The sequence below is a fragment of the Emys orbicularis genome, chromosome 5 (genome assembly GCF_028017835.1).
Source record: "Emys orbicularis isolate rEmyOrb1 chromosome 5, rEmyOrb1.hap1, whole genome shotgun sequence".
In the NCBI taxonomy this organism is placed as follows: domain Eukaryota; kingdom Metazoa; phylum Chordata; order Testudines; family Emydidae; genus Emys; species Emys orbicularis.
The window spans coordinates 63,161,271-63,181,407 of record NC_088687.1 but is presented as its reverse complement, the minus strand read 5'-3'; the positions used below and the strand labels follow the sequence as shown (position 1 = coordinate 63,181,407).

The 20,137-nt window shown below is 44.1% G+C and overlaps 1 protein-coding gene across 1 annotated transcript in view; it reads left to right on the top strand.

The window, feature by feature from the left end:
• The first annotated feature begins 2,544 nt into the window (after nucleotides 1-2,544).
• The window catches only part of DCHS2 (dachsous cadherin-related 2), a 251,894-nt gene continuing 234,301 nt past the window's right edge, over nucleotides 2,545-20,137 (top strand). Inside the window, exon 1 of the mRNA XM_065405322.1 lies at nucleotides 2,545-4,410. Within this exon, the coding sequence (XP_065261394.1) occupies nucleotides 2,545-4,410 (1,866 nt within the window). The remainder of the gene's footprint in view (nucleotides 4,411-20,137) is intronic.

Genomic DNA, 20,137 nt, shown 5'->3' with positions numbered 1-20,137 from the left:
GGCCAGTTAGGTAGATACATGAAGAATGGGGAAACAAACAAAAGGTGAAATTCTGGCCCCACTGAAATCAAGGGAAATTTTGCCAGTGACTTGACTAGAGCCAAGATTCCACCCAGAGAGAGTTTAGACTATTTGCTTAAATTTATTAGATATAGAATTAGAATTCAGGAGTTCCTGGCTACTAAACCTATGCTTAGTCTAGACCTCACTGCTATAAAATCCCAAGTCCCATGGTGTTTCAGAATAAACCACCTCTCCAATATAATATTCCTGAAAAAAGATGCAGAACTTTCTGGGGACTAATGTGACTCATTTTAACCAGAAAAATGAGAAACTATTTTAGCAATAATCAATTCTGATTATTTTGTGACATTAGAAACCAGAATAGCTACTGCCAAGAGCAGCAGGGTTTTAGAAGTTGTGGCAAAAGATAATGTGACAAAAAAAAGAGGCTATACTGGATATTAAGTTTCACTTAACTTGGAAGTTATTTCTGGTAAATGCTTCCCTGCAGTGCTTTTCACTATTTACTGAGCTAATAATGGTGGGATAAAGAGCTAGCATTCACGTTATGGAAAATTTGGACCAGAATAATAAAGAGAACAAAAACTCGCTGAATGTAATAAAACAGTTTATTCTTGCAGATTTTTGCATAATTTAAATTCTCTCTCCTGATGAAGCATAATTTTTCTGCATCTAAAAGTAGTAGTGTGCTTTATTCACTGCTTTCATTTAAAAGCTCTTCTTCCAGCACCTCCCAAAAATCAATCTTTATAAGAACCATCTCCTGGTTTGAGTTTGTTTAGATCATTGAAGCATGACAAAATGTTACAAAATTTAGCAATACACAACAGCAGGGCTGATCACTGCAGGATTCACAAAAATGTAGTGATTTATTTGTATGAGTAGAAAGCCAAGGAAATGTATCATCCTTCTAAGGTGCCTATCCTCTGGGCTCTTAAGGTGTCACCAGAAGAGCCTGCCTACCTAGGGAATATATTTTCTCCTCATGCGGTTTGCACTATTTTTTTGATAAATATATTATTACACCACATTTACCTCAGACCTTTGTGTGGCTTCCCCTTCTAGGAATTTCATAAATAAATTAGTACAATATTGTTTACATGAATCACTGAAAAGGAGGCTGAGATCCTAACTATAGGGACTATAGCTGCAATTTTATCCAGCTAATGGGTTTGTATAATTATTTAATAAAATTTGTGAAGTGTTTTGGGTTCCACTTGGGTGAAAGGCTCTATAAAAATGCTAAATCATTATCAATCCACACAGTCTGGAGTGTTACAATCTGCAAGCAAACTTCATTGCATTGAAATTATTAAGGCACGAGACAGGAACTTCTCCCAGATTGTCAATTTTCTGCATTTTAAGAACCTCTAGTGTATCTTTGTTGTGACTTTGTTGAAAATGAGAGCCCAAAGTCAACCCCGTCCGCCTCTGTCCTGGCGGCTCTGCAAGAAGCTTGTTTTTCATCACATTATTTAATAGTTCCACAAACAGAATTAATGTGTAAAAAGCAACAGAGGGTCCTGTGGCACCTTTAAGACTAACAGAAGTATTGGGAGTATAAGCTTTCGTGGGTAAGAACCTCACTTCTTCAGATGCAAGAATTAATGTGGTTTCACACCCCTGGGTGTACTTACTCATTTTATCCTTTATATTAACCCCACAAGCTAAGCAGCTCTTCTTTTGGCACAATTTGTCCTTCTATCCAATTGTATCATCAGTGATTATTCCTGTGTCTGATCTATAAGGTTATTCAAGATAAACGGGGATAAAACCCTATTTCTCTCTAGGATCCTAAATCACTACTTTGCATGGATCACTTGTGTCTCCTCTAATGCTAGATTCAGGTTAGCATGATCTGGCTGGTGTGCTATCCTTCCCAGCGTCTCGCTTCCCAGCCAGAGAGAAGGGGACAACTCCCTGCTGCAGCGCTTGCTCCAGCTATCCGTAGGAGCGGAGTCTGCCCTTGTCTGAGAGCCGAGTCACATGGGGAAGACTGGGAGGGGGAGCAGCTCTGCTACTCCTGAGACGTTGTGGGTAGGAGGCTGAACAGGCGTCTCAGCTGCAGCAGCAGCAGCCAGGAAGCTGTCCCCTCCCGCCTCCCTCACACACTTGTTATTCCCCGCACCAACTTTGGCGGGTGTGTGTGTGTGGTTTAGAGGATTTCCTATTGCTCTAGCGACAGGAATAATGCACCTGACTCCGGCGGGGGGAAGCGGCCGGTCAGGCCAGCGGAGCGAGGCGCGGATGCGAAAGAAATAAAGGAGGCGAGAGCTAAGAGGAGGCATCCGGCAGCGCTCGTGGAGGAGCGCACAGGCTGTGGCAGTGTGTGCGCGGCGAGGGGCCCCCGGCTGAGCCGTAGGACTGCAAACAAACCCCTCACGATGCGGAATTAGAAGCGATCCCCCTGTCATTGAACTGGGCTGTGAGGTGGTGTCTGGGGAGCACCCGGCGCTCGGATCCTCCGGCTGCGGGGAGACCAGGAGCTCTCGGCTGAGAAGAAGGGGGGAGCAGCGGAGAATGGGGCAGCGGCCGCTGCCCCCGAGGGCGAGCAGCAGGTGCCAGAGGCAGCAGGAGCGGCCTCTCCCCCAGGGGAGCAGGAGACGCGGGGGCCTAGGGGCGTCTGGGGCCGGGCTGCTGCCGCTGCTCGTGCCCCTGTGGCTGTGCGCGGCGGGGGGCTGCTCAGCCCAGCTCTACAACCTGAGCCTGGCGGTGGATGAAGGGCTCCCGGCGGACACGCTGGTCGGGGACATCCGGGCCGGGCTGCCCCCGGGCGACGGGCAGCCGGGCGGCTTCTTCTTGTCGGAGGGGAGCGGCGAGTCGGCGGTGCTGGCGGATTTCCACGTGCAGCCGGACACCGGCATCATCCGCACGGCGCGGCGGCTGGACCGGGAGCGGCGGGCGCGCTACAGCTTCGTGGCGGCCACGCTGCGCGGGGAGATGGTGCAGGTGGAGATCGCGGTCACCGACGTGAACGACCATCCGCCCCGCTTCCCGCGGGACTCGCTGCGGCTCAACGTCTCCGAGCTCAGCCCGCCCGGCACCGCCTTCCGCCTCCCGGGCGCCCGGGACCCCGACGCCGGCAGCTTCGGCACCCAGGGCTACACGCTGCTGGCCGAAGGGCAGGAGGAGGCGCCGCCGCTCTTCCAGCTGCGCTACGGCTCCCCCCCGGAGCCGCTGGACCTGGTGCTGCTGCGGCGGCTGGACCGGGAGCGGGCGGACTCGCACCGGCTGGTGATCGAGGCCTGGGACGGGGGCAGCCCGCGGCTGAGCGGCCGCCTGCAGGTAGAGATCCGGGTGCTGGACGAGAACGACAACGCGCCCGCCTTCAGCCAGAGCGAGTACCGGGCCCGCGTGCGGGAGGACGCGGCGCCGGGCACCGCCGTCTGCCGCCTGCAGGCCACCGACCCGGACCTGGGCGCCAACGGCCAGGTGCGTTACCTCATCAACCGCCGCCAGAGCGACCCCGCCGCCTACTTCGCCGTGGAGGAGCGGACCGGGCTGCTGCGCGTCAACCGCCCGCTGGACCGCGAGGCCCGCGCCCTGCACCGCGTCATCGTGCAGGCGCGGGACGGCGGCGCCGAGCCCGAGGTGGGCAGCGCGCTGGTCTCCATCGCCGTGCTGGACGTGAACGACAACAGCCCGGCCATCCGCGTGCTCTACCTGACCGAGGGCGGCGGCGCCCGGCTCTCCGAGGCCGCGCGGCCGGGGGACTACGTGGCGCGCGTCTCTGTCTCGGACCCCGACGAGGCCGGGGACGAGCTCGGCCTGACCCTGCAGGGCGGGGACGGCACCTTCGCCCTACGGCCCGGTGGCGCCGCCGGCCTTTATTTCCTCTGCGTGGAGGGGCCCCTGGACCGCGAGAGCCGGGACCTGTACGAGCTGCGCCTGGTGGCCACCGACGCCGGCTCCCCGCCGCTCTCCGCCCACGAGACGCTGCTGCTCCGCATCGCTGACATCAACGACCAGCCGCCCGCCTTCCCCCAGCCCCGCTACCGCGCCGCAGTCTCCGAGGCCGCCTCTCCCGGCACCACGGTGCTGCGGCTCAGCGCCTCGGACGCCGATGAGCCCGGCTCCCCCAACGCCCAGGTGCGCTACGCCCTGGAGGCGGCGCCGGGCCCCGCGGGGGAGCCCTCGGGCTTCGGGCTCTTCCACATCGACCCGCTGAGCGGCGTGATCAGCACCCGGCGCGGCCTGGACCGCGAGCGGGAGGCAGCGCTGGAGCTGCGGGTGGTGGCGCGGGACCTGGGGGAGCCGCCGCTCTCCGCCTCCTGCCTGGTGAGCGTCCGGGTGGAGGACGCCAACGACAACGAGCCAGTCTTCGAGCAGCAGGTCTACAACGCCAGCCTGGCCGAGCACGCGGGGCCCGGGCACTGCCTGCTGCAGGTAACCGGGCTGGGCACCGCGGGCGGGGGGAGTGACCCGCCGGGCAGCCCTGCTGGGGCGGGAGCAAGAGGGGAGTCTCGGGGCTCCTTAAGCATCTTCTCCCGAGACACCTGGGTTTGTTCTCCGGCTGTGCTCCAGCCTGTAGCAGCCCCCTCCCTATGTAGGGACAAGGAGCATCCCTGCTGGGGATGCATGGGGGCAGCAAGCCGCCTTGGCAGGGTCTGCATCGGGCTGACATTATAGCTGATGTGTTAAACCTCACCTGTTGTGATCCCAAGGCAGGGCTGCCAGAGAGTATCTGAACTCCTATACTGTCAACTTAACTGTTGGTCCTGTGGCACCTTTAAGACTAACAGAAGTATTGGGAGCATAAGCTTTCCTGGGTAAGAACCTCACTTCTTCAGATGCAAGTAATGGAAATTTCCAGAGGCAGGTATAAATCAGTATGGAGATAACGAGGTTAGTTCAATCAGGGAGGGTGAGGTGCTCTGCTAGAAATTGAGGTGTGAACACCAAGGGAGGAGAAACTGCTTCTGTAGTTGGATAGCCATTCACAGTCTTTGTTTAATCCTGATCTGATGGTGTCAAATTTGCAAATAAACTGGAGCTCAGCAGTTTCTTTTTGGAGTCTGGTCCTGAAGTTTTTTTGCTGTAAGATGGCTACCTTTACATCTGCTATTGTGTGGCCAGGGAGGTTGAAGTGTTCTCCTACAGGTTTTTGTATATTGCCATTCCTGATATTTGACTTGTGTCCATTTATCCTCTTGCGTGCCCACCGCTATGGGCACCCGCATGGCCCCACAATATGCCAACATTTTTATGGCTGACCTGGAACAACGCTTCCTCAGCTCTCGTTCACTCACGCCCCTTCTCTACCTACGCTACATTGATGACATCTTCATCATCTGGACCCATGGGAAGGAGACCCTGGAAGAATTCCACCATGATTTCAACAGCTTCCACCCCACCATCAACCTCAGCCTGGACCAATCTACACGGGAGGTCCACTTCCTAGACACCACAGTACAAATAAGCGATGGCCACGGTAACACCACCCTATACCGAAAACCCACCGACCGCTACGCCTACCTTCATGCCTCCAGCTTCCACCCTGGACACACCACACGATCCATCATCTACAGCCAAGCGCTGAGGTACAACCGCATCTGCTCCAACCCCTCAGACAGAGACCAACACCTACAAGCTCTTCACCAACATTCTCAAAACTACGCTACCCACACAAGGAAATAAAGAAACAAATCAACAGAGCCAGACGTGTACCCAGAAGCCTCCTGCTACAAGACAGGCCCAAAAAAGAAACCAACAGAACTCCACTGGCCATCACCTACAGTCCTCAGCTTAAACCTCTCCAACGCATCATCAGTGATCTACAACCCATCCTGGACAATGATCCCTCACTTTCACAGTCCTTGGGAGGCAGGCCAGTCCTCGCCCACAGACAACCCGCCAATCTTAAGCATATTCTCACCAGCAACCACGCACCGCACCATAACAACTCTAACTCAGGAACCAACCCATGCAACAAACCTCGATGCCAACTCTGCCCACATATCTACACCAGCAACACCATCACAGGACCTAACCAGATCAGCTACATCATCACCGGCTCATTCACCTGCACGTCCACCAATGTTATATATACCACCATGTGCAAGCAATGCCCCTCTGCTATGTACATTGGCCAAACTGGACAGTCACTACGCAAGAGGATAAATGGACACAAGTCAGATATCAGGAATGGCAATATACAAAAACCTGTAGGAGAACACTTCAGCCTCCCTGGCTACACAATAGCAGATGTAAAGGTAGCCTTCTTACAGCAAAAAAACTTCAGGACCAGACTCCAAAGAGAAACTGCTGAGCTCCAGTTCATTTGCAAATTTGACACCATCAGATCAGGATTAAACAAAGACAGTGAATGTCTATCCAACTACAGAAGCAGTTTCTCCTCCCTTGGTGTTCACACCTCAACTGCTAGCAGAGCACCTCACCCTCCCTGATTGAACTAACCTCGTTATCTCCATACTGATTTATACCTGCCTCTGGAAATTTCCATTACTTGCATCTGAAGAAGTGAGGTTCTTACCCACGAAAGCTTATGCTCCCAATACTTCTGTTAGTCTTAAAGGTGCCACAGGACCCTCTGTTGCTTTTTACAGATTCAGACTAACACAGCTACCCCTCTGAAACTTAACTGTTGTCACTCCCAAATCGCAACATCCCCCTCCACGGGATTCTGGTTTCAAAACATTGCACTCACATTGATTGTAAGGCATCACAATTCTCTTCCTGCTTCTCTCATTAGTTAGTTGTAAGAAGGAAGCCAAAGAAATAATTTCCTTTTTGCAAACACCGTCACATTTTTAAAACTGGTAGGTCATTTTGCTGATTTGGGGGAAACCAAGGAAATTCACACACCCCTTCCAAAATCCTCCCTTCCTGGGCCTCTCTGGAAAACTTCTACAGATTATTATGCAGAAAACATAGAAAAGAGGCATCTGCAGCATGGTACACCCCTTTGCCAAGTACCATTGAAGATATGCTATAGAGTTATGGAGTGTCTGTTATCCTCAACCAGGCATGGATTCCGTAGTAGAGTTAACCCTTATAATCAATATTAACTTCACTATGTATCTGCTTTTTCTTTCATGCAAAGGGGTTTCTGGAGGAATGGACTAGCTGCAGAGATCCAAGGCAGCACAATTTTATTGAAGTTGGTCTTCTGTGGAGCCAAAGAAAGGCACAAGGATCTCTTGAGGCTGTACAGCAGGCTGTGGGTTTTGCCATTCCATATGAGTGAGGCAAACTTTGGTCCTCAGAAGAACAATAGTTTTTTGGGCTCCTTGTGGTTTCTCTGGGGGAAAAGTCTTTCTGGTCCCAAACTATTCTTCTAAACATTCCACAGACCCAGGGGATACATATTGTTCTTTCTCTTTCATAGTATCCTCCGGGCTTTGCATTACCATTTGTTACATATGGTGTAATAGAACAGAACCACTTTTTGACAGAGTCATGGCTTCAAGATGTTTGTGTAGTTCTGGTTCTGTTGGTACAAGATGAACAAACTGAAAGTGGGGGAATGAGTTATTTTTGCACAAATCTTAGTGTTTATTTTGTACTTCAGTGTGGTTGCTTTAGAAATTAAAATTATAATTGTATTATTAGTTGCCCTACTCAGGATTGCCTGCTTGGGTGGTCTTGGTGAGCTAGTTTTACAGAGGATGGTGTAACATAGAGTTGGCTAGTTTTTCAACATGGATGCAGTAAAATATGTTCCAACATTAAGACCTGAACCTGCAAACACTTATTCAGGTGAATAACTCCTTACATGGTTTCAGTAGGGCTGCTCACATGAGTAAAATAACTCATATCTGTAAGTGTCTATAGGATCTAGACCATAGGATGCAACTAAAAAACAAACCAACCACCAAACCCTCAAAAAATACAGAATAAACTGCTGATAGTGATTTTGACCCTAACTGGAGCCATAGCAGGTAAAGAAAACAGGAAGGGAAGCTCACAGTAAGTATACTTTTCCTTAGCTTCATGTGTTGCAACCAGGGTTTATTCACACCATATTTCTGCTAGTGGAATCTTTTTATTCCAAAGCGTTGTGGGGTTTTTCCTAGTGTTTGGTCTCTTTACCATGGAGATATGCTTCCAATTAAATCCTAGTTGTAGCATATGGATCACATGAATGGTAGATTTTCTCATGTGTGCTTTCTGTCAGCAAAGTGATGAATTATTTTGTATCTGGTCTTTATAGCTTTAATTGTGTTCATCTTAATATGAACTACAACCTTTGCAAAAAATTACAGGAATGTATTATTTGTCTTCAGTAGTGCCCACAATGTGTTAAGCACTGCAATTAATTGATACATTTTGTTTTTATAGATGGTGAGTGCTCTGAATAGCAAGGGCAATTGGTTGGCATTCAACACATAACTGACTTGAAACTAGACTTGTTCTCCGGTGCTGTTCATTTCAGCTCCTCCATAGTTATGCTGCTTGGCTTCTGCTCTGCTGTGATGCCACCAAATACATAATTTTACTACATCACCTGCACCATTTTGAGCCCCTATTCAATGATGAGAGCTAGCCTCAATAGGGCTGAGCTAAACGGTGTATTTATTGTATTGAGTTTTGTGAAGTGTTTTTTAAAAGATTTAATTTGTATCTCTTGGCATATAAAAACTCTTTGAAACTAGGGCTAGATAATAAACCCAGAGTCCCTATGAGTTGGTTCTAATGGTAGTTATTCCTGAAAGATGGATTCTGAAGCTTTGCTGCAGGGAAGGAGCCAGACAGCAAGACTCTGAGGGAACTGAAATGAAGGAAAAAGGAATAGTCAGCTTTGTAATATGATCATAAAAGTTTATCTGCCAATGAACAAGGTCAGTTCACTGACCCTTTGCCATGATGATTAATGCTAATTATTTTTTTTAAAAGATGTTTTACTTGCCCGTCAAACTACTACTCCTCTACAAGTGTGGTTGAGTAGAATTTTGCAAGGCTGTTATTTTCAAAATATCCATGTCACCATTGGTTTTTGGGAGTTTTGGCTTAGAAAAATTGTGTTTAAAATGTAGTTAGTGTTTTAAACGGTTAGCTCATATTAGCACTCAAGTGTGCTGCAATCAGCTCTTTATTGAAGATAGTAACCTTTAAAACCAAAAACTTCTTCCACTCAAACTCCCTCCTGGTTACAGGTCACATGATATGTTTCCTGCTGGCTTCATGCTTTGAGAAGCAAATAGAAAAGCTGGCAAAACCATTTGAGGAGTTTATCTGCTGCTAGTCGGATACTTCAGCCTCATTAGGGTTCCCAAGTGGTAGCAATAGTGAGGAGGATTGCAGCCAGCAGTCCATGGTGCTGAAGGAAAGTTATTTAAATTGATGTGGCCTCAATCTACAGTAGGAACTGATTATTCCTGACATGTAAGATTGATTTAGTCATGTATATATTACCATCCTCAAGGAGGAGTGGAGACCAAAAGAAATGTAATATACATACACTTATTTAAAAAAAAAAGGTTTAAATATACTAGTGGAGAATGAGGGTTTTCCAGCAGGTCATGCAAATGTCGAATTTACTGTATATGTTGACTGTCATTGCACTGTTGTAACTATGAGCAGAGCTTGAAAAAATGGCCATATACCTATCAGCTGGAGGACTAAACCTATTTGCCAGAGGTACACACAAAAGATAACATCAAGGTGCCAGGGGAATGCCCCGCTAAAGTTCAGACACTTCCAGCTTCTAGGAATGGGGAGGGTGCTGGGATTTCTACATGGGTGTTGACTCTGGATTCTAGTTGAGGGCTACATTTTTCTCATCACTTTGCATATGTCTAATCAATTGTGAAGCTTCAAGCCAATGGCTTGGACATTTGGATGGGTGAAAAAGCCTTTTTTCTCTCTTTCCCACCCCTCCAGAGCATCCTGGCTGTTTTGTGGTAACTGCTCTCCCAGAGGTTTCCAGATGCAATTACTGGTGGGGAGGGGGAAAGTCTCTTATTTTCCACCCCTCTTCTAGCCATTTTCTTGGGGCCTATAAGCCCAGTATCTGACTTTGTTACTGTTCATAACTTTACCAAGAACCTGCGTGAAACTGACATCATTATTGACTGTGTCATTGTTGCTTTCATGGTTCTGAATAGAACCTTGAAAAGTGAAGAATTTTGTTAATTTCGCTTTGCTGCTGCTTGGCAAACTTATTAGCAGCAGAAATGGACTGAAGCTATCTGCATAATAAGGAATGAAGCTCTGCATTGGTTTACCTTTGGGTCACAACTGTAGGAGCTAAAAACCTTTTTAAAATGAAAATTTAAATTCTGCAGAAATGAATGGTTTAATCCCCTTGGCTCATTAGGGAAATCTTCCCACTCTTCAATGATGAGTAGATTTTTCAACCCAGATGGGTAAAGTATATAAGCCTCTTACTTTCTCCCCACTAAACTGATGACTGGTAACAAAGAGATCTGTTCTAGATCTTGCCAGTAGTTGCTCTGCTCTACTACCCTGCTATAAATCTAGTCAGTCGGTAAATGCTGGGCATTTTTTTCATCTGTATCCAAATGATAAGATGTGGTCAAGAATTTTTGCCTGACAAGAAATTTTACTCCTGTTTTGATTGCTGTTTGGGTTTCCTTCATTTCTATTTTTTTCTTGTTGGAAATGATGTCTTATAGACTAGTTGTGTGGATCACTCTGCACCTAAATCTGCATTTGATTAATTTCACTGGCTTTACAAGTGTCCATAGCTTGAATGAACCTGCCCCTCTCATGTGGAAACAATGTATGCTTTCAGTGCTCCAGTGCCTACCACCATGGGAAAATGCCATTGCCTATGCTTTAAGTGCAATCTCAGCAGCAATGAGAAAAATTTAAAACTTTGTTCATACTGATTCATTTTATTTAGGCAGATTTTCTTGCAAATCCAGCTAATTTAGTAGAAACAGTTGCTCCATCTCTTGGTTTGATATGGCTTCTGACACAATGTGGTGTTCAGCAAGCACTCAGGTAGGTTAGAGAGATGCAAGTCAGCTATTAACTGCATAAACACAAAGATCAATCTGATCTGTCCTTACAATATCCCTGCTGCTCAGCAAGAGACAAAGTATTTTCTGGAAAATAAACTGAATTTATATGCAGCAGCTGAGATAAGAAGTTATTAATTCAAAGAAGCTGACAGCATAATGACTGCATCACTGAGAAAAACAACTAGGTTGGAATAATTTAGAATCACCACCCAAAATCTAAACAAACAGGAAAAATCCTTAAAAGGGTGTGTGTGTGGGGGGGGAACCAAACAGAAATGAATGGGTTATTGGATGTTGTGAAGTTGAAGGGAAGAGTATGCATTGAAATGCACAGAGTAAATTTCTTAGTTATAAATTTTGTAGGTTTTTTAAAATTGTCGTGCTACTACACGCAAGCCATTATGGGTTATAAGCACACTTATCTTAAACTCACTGTTTACTGGTGAGGTGACAAAGCAGAAACAAAATATAGCAACAGACAACAAGATGAGCTCAGTAGGAGAGAAACTCGGTAAACGAAACTAGGTAACATAAGCAAAAAGTGTTACATTAAAAACAAACAAGCAAGCAGAATACCAGCCGTCCCAAAACAGTGCTCCACTCAGCCTTGCCATCAATTGAGCCCTTAGAGCCTGGGTGAAAAGACCTGCCTTTCCCCCCAAAACACTCTTCCCCTTGTGTGTCTCCAGCAGAGATTTTTTTTATAGACCTTTCCTTTTCACAGGAGTCCAGGACAAGGAACTGGGAAGTTGGAATAAACTCTCTTTGTGTACTGGGGACTAGGTAATGCCCCTGCACCTTCTCCTACTTGGTCTGACAAATATGTGGCCCACAACACAAGTGGTACCACTCCCCACCCAGCATGTGAAAATGAATTAGCATTCAAGTGTGCTGCTGCCAACCTAATGGCATACAGTGAAGGAATAGAGCCAGATACCAGGAAATAATCCTGGCATTGGTATCTTCCATGGCTTCTGTCCAAGCTGCAAGGGGATTATCCACAGAACTGGTCAGTAATACGTTCCAATAGTTCATGGATTAGGGACCCAATTTTATGGGGTTCCAGGGGCTTCTCTATAGATTTAGGTTAATCTTTCTATCTACCCAATGGGACTCAGTGCTTAGTCTAGAAGATACCATCATAGATGCTTAGTTTTGCAGTTCTCAAACTGTGGATTTGTGTCTCCAGAGATAACATGCTTGATAACAGCAAAAATGTTTTTAAATATATAATATATAGAGGTGAGAAATAACATACCTCAACCCTATTGTCCCTCTGCAAATTTGTGTACACAGAGTCAATCCCTTACCTCTCTCTAAAAGTGCAAAGTTTCAAAAAGTTCAATGAATAGAAGATTGTTGGGGGCAGAACAGATCTGGACAAGGAGAAGTCTGGAGATAAACGTGAGAAGGGAGGGACAGGCAGTAGAAACAAAAGTGAAGCTGTTTGAGCAGCATGTTCCAGAAGTCTTGAGGTCTTTGAGTGTAGCCTTCATTGATTTGAGATGTACCATACCATTCTCTCACTAGAAGGGAAAACCTATAATGGCAGCAGGCCATAAAAGAGACCCAGTTTGGGAATAAGAACCATTCGAAAAATATGTTTGCTGATGATGCTTTAAAGGAAGTCAAACCATTGAACAAGTGGAAATCACTAAGCACTTGGATTCAGAGACTGTTGAAGTGATAATCTCACTTTTAACAGCAGTAGCTTCTTCTGCCGGTGTAGAAAGAATATTTTCTTCCTTTGGACTAATTAATTCCAAATTGAGAAATCATTTGGGACCTGAAAAAGCAGGAAAGCTTGTTTTTCTTTTCCAGATTATGAAAAAATGGGAAACTGAAGGTGAAGATGACTGAGTTAGCTGCAGAAGCCAATATTTTGAGTTTCTCATGTTGACCTGGCTGACATAGTTGATTTAATTTTTATTTAAAAAAAAATATTTTATTTAACTATTTTAGTTAAAAACAATTTTAACAAAAACAAACCTGATTTTAAAGAACTTGAATGTTTAACTAAATTCAAAAATTCATATGCTTGTTTTGTTAAAATATTATATGTTTGCGATTGAAGAAAACAATTCCAGAATACATAACGTTGTTGTTTTAGTTAAATAAAACAATTTAAATGTCTGTCTGGTGATATTCTCCTCTTAATACAGCATGGAAAGCAAATCCTCCAAATATTAATGATTAACCTGTTGAATTGGAGATAGTTCACCTCCCAGTGACTTCATAAATATCTGCTCCAATTACCTTTGGTAAATGAAATAACCAATCATTCATTTTCTGATATAGCTATAAAACTAATCTGAAAAAGTTTTCAAAATAAATCACTTAAAATGTATAGTGTGTACCTTCTAAAAATGAAACCAACATCTATCTCTGAGTTGTGAAGAATTTGTATTAAGGTTATAACAACCAACAAGAATGCACTTTTATGTAGAAATCCATGATTAAATCGAGTCTTCCTGACTAGTGATTTAAATTATGGTTTAAATCAATTTGATTTAAATCAAATCCACTCTGCCTGGAACTGGGTTGGGTTCGACAAATTCCCCAACTTGTAAAAAATGCTGAGGGGGGAAAAAGTTTCAAAGTCAGTTTTCCAGTTCAAAATGACTTTTTGTTTCAACATTTAAATTAATTAGACTGAAAAAGATTTTTTTAAAGCTGAAATCCAAACAAAATATTTCAAAATTATTAAAACAAAATGTTCTGATTGACTGAAAACTAACAGTTCAGTGTGTTTATATTTTTGAAATTTAGACTTTTAATCTTGATTCAAGATGGGGAAAAAATTTCAAACTCTCAGAGCTATTTGTGGGCCAGGAAAACTGTTTCCTGTCCAGCTTGAAGGATAAGGGTGATAAGGGTAAAGTGGGTCAGAGGTGGTAATAGCACAGCATCCATAGTTCTATTGCCTATTGCACAGGCCTCTTTTTTTTTTATCACAGTATATAATGGTGGAGGTAGCATGGGAGGGTGCACTTCCTGCACAGCATGAATCTCCACTCTGGCAATTCCTGTGTGTCAGTGCACAGGGGGAGGCTGGGGATGGGATTAAGCCAGAGGATCTGCCTCTGTATAGTTCCTCACAATTCCCCCCCTCATGGGCCGAAGAGGATCTCGTGGAAGAGCCTGCAGACCTCTGAGTGGTGGTGAGGATTCCTCCCTGCCTGTGCCCATGTTTCACTCCAGCGCCAGCTTGGTTACTTAGGCTGTGGGTTGGATTTGCCCTGTAATGATTTGTGCTGAATATCTTTAGACTGAATGATACACGCTACAGAATCATACCATAAGCATTCAATGTTAACATAAATGGATAAGTTGCAAAGTACTCTACTATAGTTCTGTAGGTCTCAGTCTCATGGGTGATGACAAACTAGCTCTCTTCTGAGCTGTTCTGATCATAATGTAGTGCATTGAGGAATGAGTGGAAGTCTTAGCTCTAAATTTCCTTGCTAATGTAGGTTTAAATCTGTCTCAACTTTATTTTGAAGCTTTTTGGAATGATTATAAATGTTTTTCAGTATCCACTACAGTGCTGCTTATGGAGTTTTAGTGTGGTATGTGTTAGGAATACAGTATTAACTGACATGCCACTGTAGTCAAGGATCTGTCAGTGTTTCTAGTCTTCGCTGACTCTATGTGTGGGGAATATAACATTTGTCTCTTTCATACACAACAGGCTGAAACTTGACCTGTAAATTTTCATTTAATTTAATTCTGTGTAAGAACTCTTCTGCGTATCTGACACTAGGATCCATTTTCTGGTGCGTTAAGAACATAATATATTTTGTATCCTAAAATGTACCTGGTAACTGTTCCTTTGAATCATTTTGATGCAAAACATTTTCCTGATGGGATTTTGCAAAGAGAAATTTTTCAACCCGTAGCAAGACCACTAAATCAAATTCTGACATAAATTTGTCATGTAAACAATGCAGAGACAGTGTTATATTTTATGTTTACAGTGCTATATAAATGTTTTAGTTGTAATATTAAAATGTATTATTTAAAATGTTTTAGGATTAATTATTAATATCAGAAAGTGCTCTGAATAAAAGATCTGTGTAAATGTTATTTTTTTTTATTTATTATATTGATGCAGTAACAGTAGTGGCTTTGAATGGTGGTGTAGTCAGAGTCAGGTTTGAAATACCTAGTTTTCTGGGAGTTGATAGGATGAATTGACTTATCATCCTTCTGAAGTAGACCAGTTGGTCGCTATGCATTTTACTGTGTGCCACGATGTCCGGAGTAGCTCATGACTGAAAGTGCTTATCTCAGGTCAGACAGCCAGAAAATAGGGCAGACACCCCAAAGTAATGGTGTGTTCTATAATTAGATTTCACCAATTCAGTGACAAATGTGAACTCTTGGATCACTATACCAGTCTGACCATAGAGTCATAGACAGTCCTCTTTGACACTCCAGTTTATCTTGCCACATAGACAACCTGGTTACTTACACCAAAAACCACATCACATTTAGGTTGCTTCCAGTTGCAGGAGGCCAGTCAATTACCCCAGCTCAATTGATACTGTAGGTCTTATACCAAAGACAATACTGGTAGCCAATTCTGTGGTTAACTAACTGTTTATTACCTGAGAAAAGGAAGTGAGAGTTATTGAGGGGTTAAAGCTGGTAAAATATATGCACAGTGAGTCACAGTTTGTAATTGCAAATAGTGGCAGTGATGTAATAAACTGCCAGTGTTCCAAAAGTCTTTTTAGGTTACCCAGATTGTCTCTGGGGATCTCTGCTTTGCATCTGGTACACTTCCCTGTAAGAGTCCAAACAGTCCAGAGATCCAGGGTCTTTCCTTGAATCCATACTTATCGCATTTCTCATAGAAAACAAGCTGACAGGGTTGCTACCCACATTGGTTTTTCCTTTGATGATGGAGAGTGAGGAATACATTCAGAGTCTTTAATCTCTGATCATCAGACACAATGACCACTTGCTTTGAAATTAGCACTTTTCTCTTAAAAGATCTTCATTTGCATTTCACAAAGCTTCTTTCTAATTTAATGGGTTATTTAGTTACAGCGGTATACACAATATAAATGTTTGCTTCGATGTTATAATGGGATACAAATAGGTGAGAACAATCCCACTTAGTTTTATGAAGTTTAAACACCAAATACACTCCTATATTGAACAATCACTTTGATCTATAATAAAATACAAGTGAATTGGCCTGGGGCTCTGGCAGGAGCTTGCACCTAGGCCTTGGCTACACTCAGGAATTCACAGCGCTGCCGTGGCAGCGCTGTGAAGCGCGAGTGTAGTCGCGCCGCCAGCGCTGTGAGAGCTCTCTTGCAGCGCTGTAAGTACTCCCCCTCTCCGAGGGGAGTAGCTTGCAGCGCTGTGAGTGAGCGTGCAGCGCTGCAGGCTCTGATCACACTGGCGCTTTACAGCGCTGCACTCGCTGCGCTCGGGGGGGGGGGGGCGTTTTCACACCCCTGAGCGCAGCAAGTTGCAGCGCTGTACAGTGCCAGTGTAGCCAAGGCCTTAGTCTGCTAGTGTCACATTGTGTGAAGATCTTTTTAGTGAGATTTTAAAGTAAAGTCTTGTCTGCTCTAAATGGACATTAAAATCCTGAGAGACCTTTTTGTTTTTTTAAAGATAAGTGTTTCCCCATTACCTTTGCCCAAATGTCCACTTCCATCAGTGTGGTGCAGTATAAGGTAAACTGATTGTTTGCCTGGATGCTGGGTGCTGTATAACAGTAGAATGCTGTTTTTATTATGCAGTGCATAGGTTTCAGTATATATTGTAGATGTATGTTTAGTGTATGATTTAGAGTAAGAGAGAAACTATATGGTGGAAAGGTGCATTATGTAATGTTTTGTATTGTATATTGTATTCTAAACTATGCCCTGTACAATAGCACAAGCACTCTTGCTGATTTTACAAGATACATTGAGATGTTCTCGATTATCTGAGTGGAAGAGAGAATTCTTTGTATACACTGTATAGACTGTCTGCTTGGTAAGTAATATGTGTTTCATTATCTAGTGTATCATCTTCACATATTCAAATTAAATATAGGATTTTAGCAATTAAAATATTAAATATTCAATATATATATTAAGTGTGTATTTCAGAAGTGTTTTTTCTATATGCAGTGATATTTTAAAATATCTAACACAGCATATGCATTTTTTAGTATAGGAGATTCTGCTTGCTAAATCTTTCTTTCCTTACTCATGCAAAATGTCAGTTGACTTAAAGGGGAGTTTTGTGTGAATAAGGTGAGAAGGTGTTGGTGCTGTATGTGTGTTTTCATAATATAGTAGTGTATAGTGTAGGTGATTAAGGCCCAGATCCTGGACTATAGCTGAATGCACAGTGCAACAAAGGAATGGTATGTACCACCTTTGCACTTTCCATAATGCTGGGGTGGCTCTGTGCCAGCCTGTTTCCTAGGTGTAAATTAGAAGCTGCAGGCTGCTCTAATTTGTACCAGATGCCATTGACCTCAATGGAACAATTGGCAGCTAGAGCTTGCTGGGGTATGGATAACCCAGTCGTACCCCCTTTTCCCTTGGCTGTGCTTCCTATGTTGGTGTCACTTGTAAAGTGGGTGTGGCCTAGGAACCACAACCTCAACCCTTTACAGGTTGAACCTCTTTAGTCCGGCACCCTCAGAACCTGACCGGTGCCGAACCAGAGAATTTGCCAAACCACAGGAGGTCAATGCAGAGTGCCAGCGGGTCTCCATAGGCATGGGAAGTAGGGGTGTGGGGGGTGCTACAGCAACCCCAGGCTTTGCGCCTAGCGTGGCCCCCCACCTGGGGGTCCCGCTGCCACCCAGTGTCCTGGCTGCCAGCCCCCCATCCAGGGTCCCAGCCATTGGCCCCAGGTCGTCGTCCTCCCTTCCAGAGCTTGAACGCTTCGAATCAGCTGTTCGTGGCGCTCCGGAAGCCCTGGGAGAGGGGAGGAGGAGTTGGTAAGCGTGGGGCCGCTGGCATGCGGGGGGCTGAGGGAGGGGGGAACTTGACGCCAGTGGATGCTCCGCACCCACTAATTTTTCCCCGTGGGTGCCCCAGTCTGGGAGCACCCAAGGAGTCGGTGCCTGTGCCAGACCACAGCTGTTGCCGGACCAGGGAGTGCCGGAGTAGAGAAGTTCAACCTGTACCATCAAAGGATTCTCCTACATTGGTGTAATGCTCCCCATCACGCTGTCCAGGGATAGAGTGTGCTGGTGACTGCAACAGAGCCCAGGATCTCTATAACTTGTTGAAGTTCAGCATAAAATAGTTAATTAATGTACCTACTTTAGTATATTGTGTTGTACAATATAGTGCACTGTGTGGCTGTTCGGCATATAGGCCCAGATTTTTAAAGGTATGTAGGTGTTGCTGCTTTTAGTGTTCCAATGCCTAACTAATTTTGATCCTAAGTCTCATTTTCAAAAGGGATTTAGGCACTCACGAGCCAAAATCCCATTGACAGAAGTGCCTAAATACCTTTAACTGGGCCACAGTGCCTGAATTTGATCCAACTGAAGGATCAGATTGTAGTTTATAGTGTAGCTGTATATTTCAAAAAACATGGAGCATAAAAAGAACTGTATACATTTTTATATGAAAGGTATAACAAATTATATCTAACAATAGCTTGAAGAGAACACAAATTGTGACAAATTACTGTCAATCACACACGGTAGTTCTGTGCTATAGATTATTTTCTTCTAAGGATTGAATAAAGAAAATATACTTATTGTTTTTAGAACAAAATGTTAGTCTCTATGAAAGTCCAGAAGCTAAAGATCATGTGCTTTATCTGTCAAATTATCTAAACCCATACGCATTTTGCTGCTAGAACAGTTTGCACTTTTAAGGGCCATAAGAGAATTATTGTAGCTCACTTTTTAGAGCTTCTAAGTTAATTTTATTTCTTCAAAACTGAGGCATATGGAATAACAAAATCTCTGAGATGTGATTGTACTTTTTTGGCTGCGGAATGCACATCTCAGCAAGAAAGGATTTCATATAAAGCCGCAATAGCATATTACAAAAAATATCCATTTTTAATGTACTGAATAGGGAAAGGCCTCTGGATTTTCAGGAAATATATTTGAAATACAATATAAGTATGTTTAAAACCAAGGAGCATCTGCAGGACTTTGGATTTGTTCATGTTTTATGTATTAAACATAAATAGAAGACAAAGTAATAGAGATGCTTGTTCTTACATAAAATGTACATATTTCCAACAGCCACTAATGGAAAGGGTAGATTTTTAAAAGACTTGTATTTTAATATTCTGGGTTTTTTTCCCTTACATGTTTTGCTTTTTCAAAAAAGGGTATTTAGTGCTTCTGAAAGGTGTCAGATTGCTGGGTTTGAAATCCTCCCTTTAGCCATTGCACAGAACAGTACAGGCTTCAGCAGTACATATTTCTTTCATCTGTGTCCCTCAGCAATGAGCTGGGGAGATGAGAGGTTAGTTCTTTAATGTATTCAGTTCTGTCCAACTAATGCAAATTGTAATTGCTAAGAATTGAACTGTGAACTTATTTCACGTAGGTCTCAAACAGCAATCAAAAGCTGACAGAACGTTATCAACCTGGGCCAGTGTTGAGACAAACCTCTCCATCCCGCCCCCAGAAAAATAAAAGGCCTTTGCATCCTATTACCAGTCTCTGGAACTATCAGGTTCGACTTCTCACTTTCTACATTTTCAAAAAGTTTTCTAGAGTTAAGTAGACTTTGCTGGTGGTCTGCTTAATGTGGCTGTAATCTTTTAAAACTCTAACTTGATTGTAAATGGGGGAGGGGAAACCACAAACCAGACAACTCCACTTGCTTGAAAACTAGACAGTACAGAAGTTATTGGTCAATATATAATTATAACTAAACATTAATTATTCCGCTAGTTTGTACTGTTGGTATTTATTTGAACACTGTATTTAGTTTAAGTGTTAGTTTATAGCAATTTGTATAATTCATATTCTGGATTTCTAAATTCATGCTGGGTATTCTTCAGCTCTCCAGAAATCAAAGTCAGTGGAGTCCCTATAAAGAATAATAGCTCTATGGCAATAAAATCACTTTCATGACTGCACAAACCTTCTTGTAATCCATAAAATATGTGGCTTTAGCAGACAGTGATATTTTATGGCTGCTCTATGCTCAGAGCTTAACGGA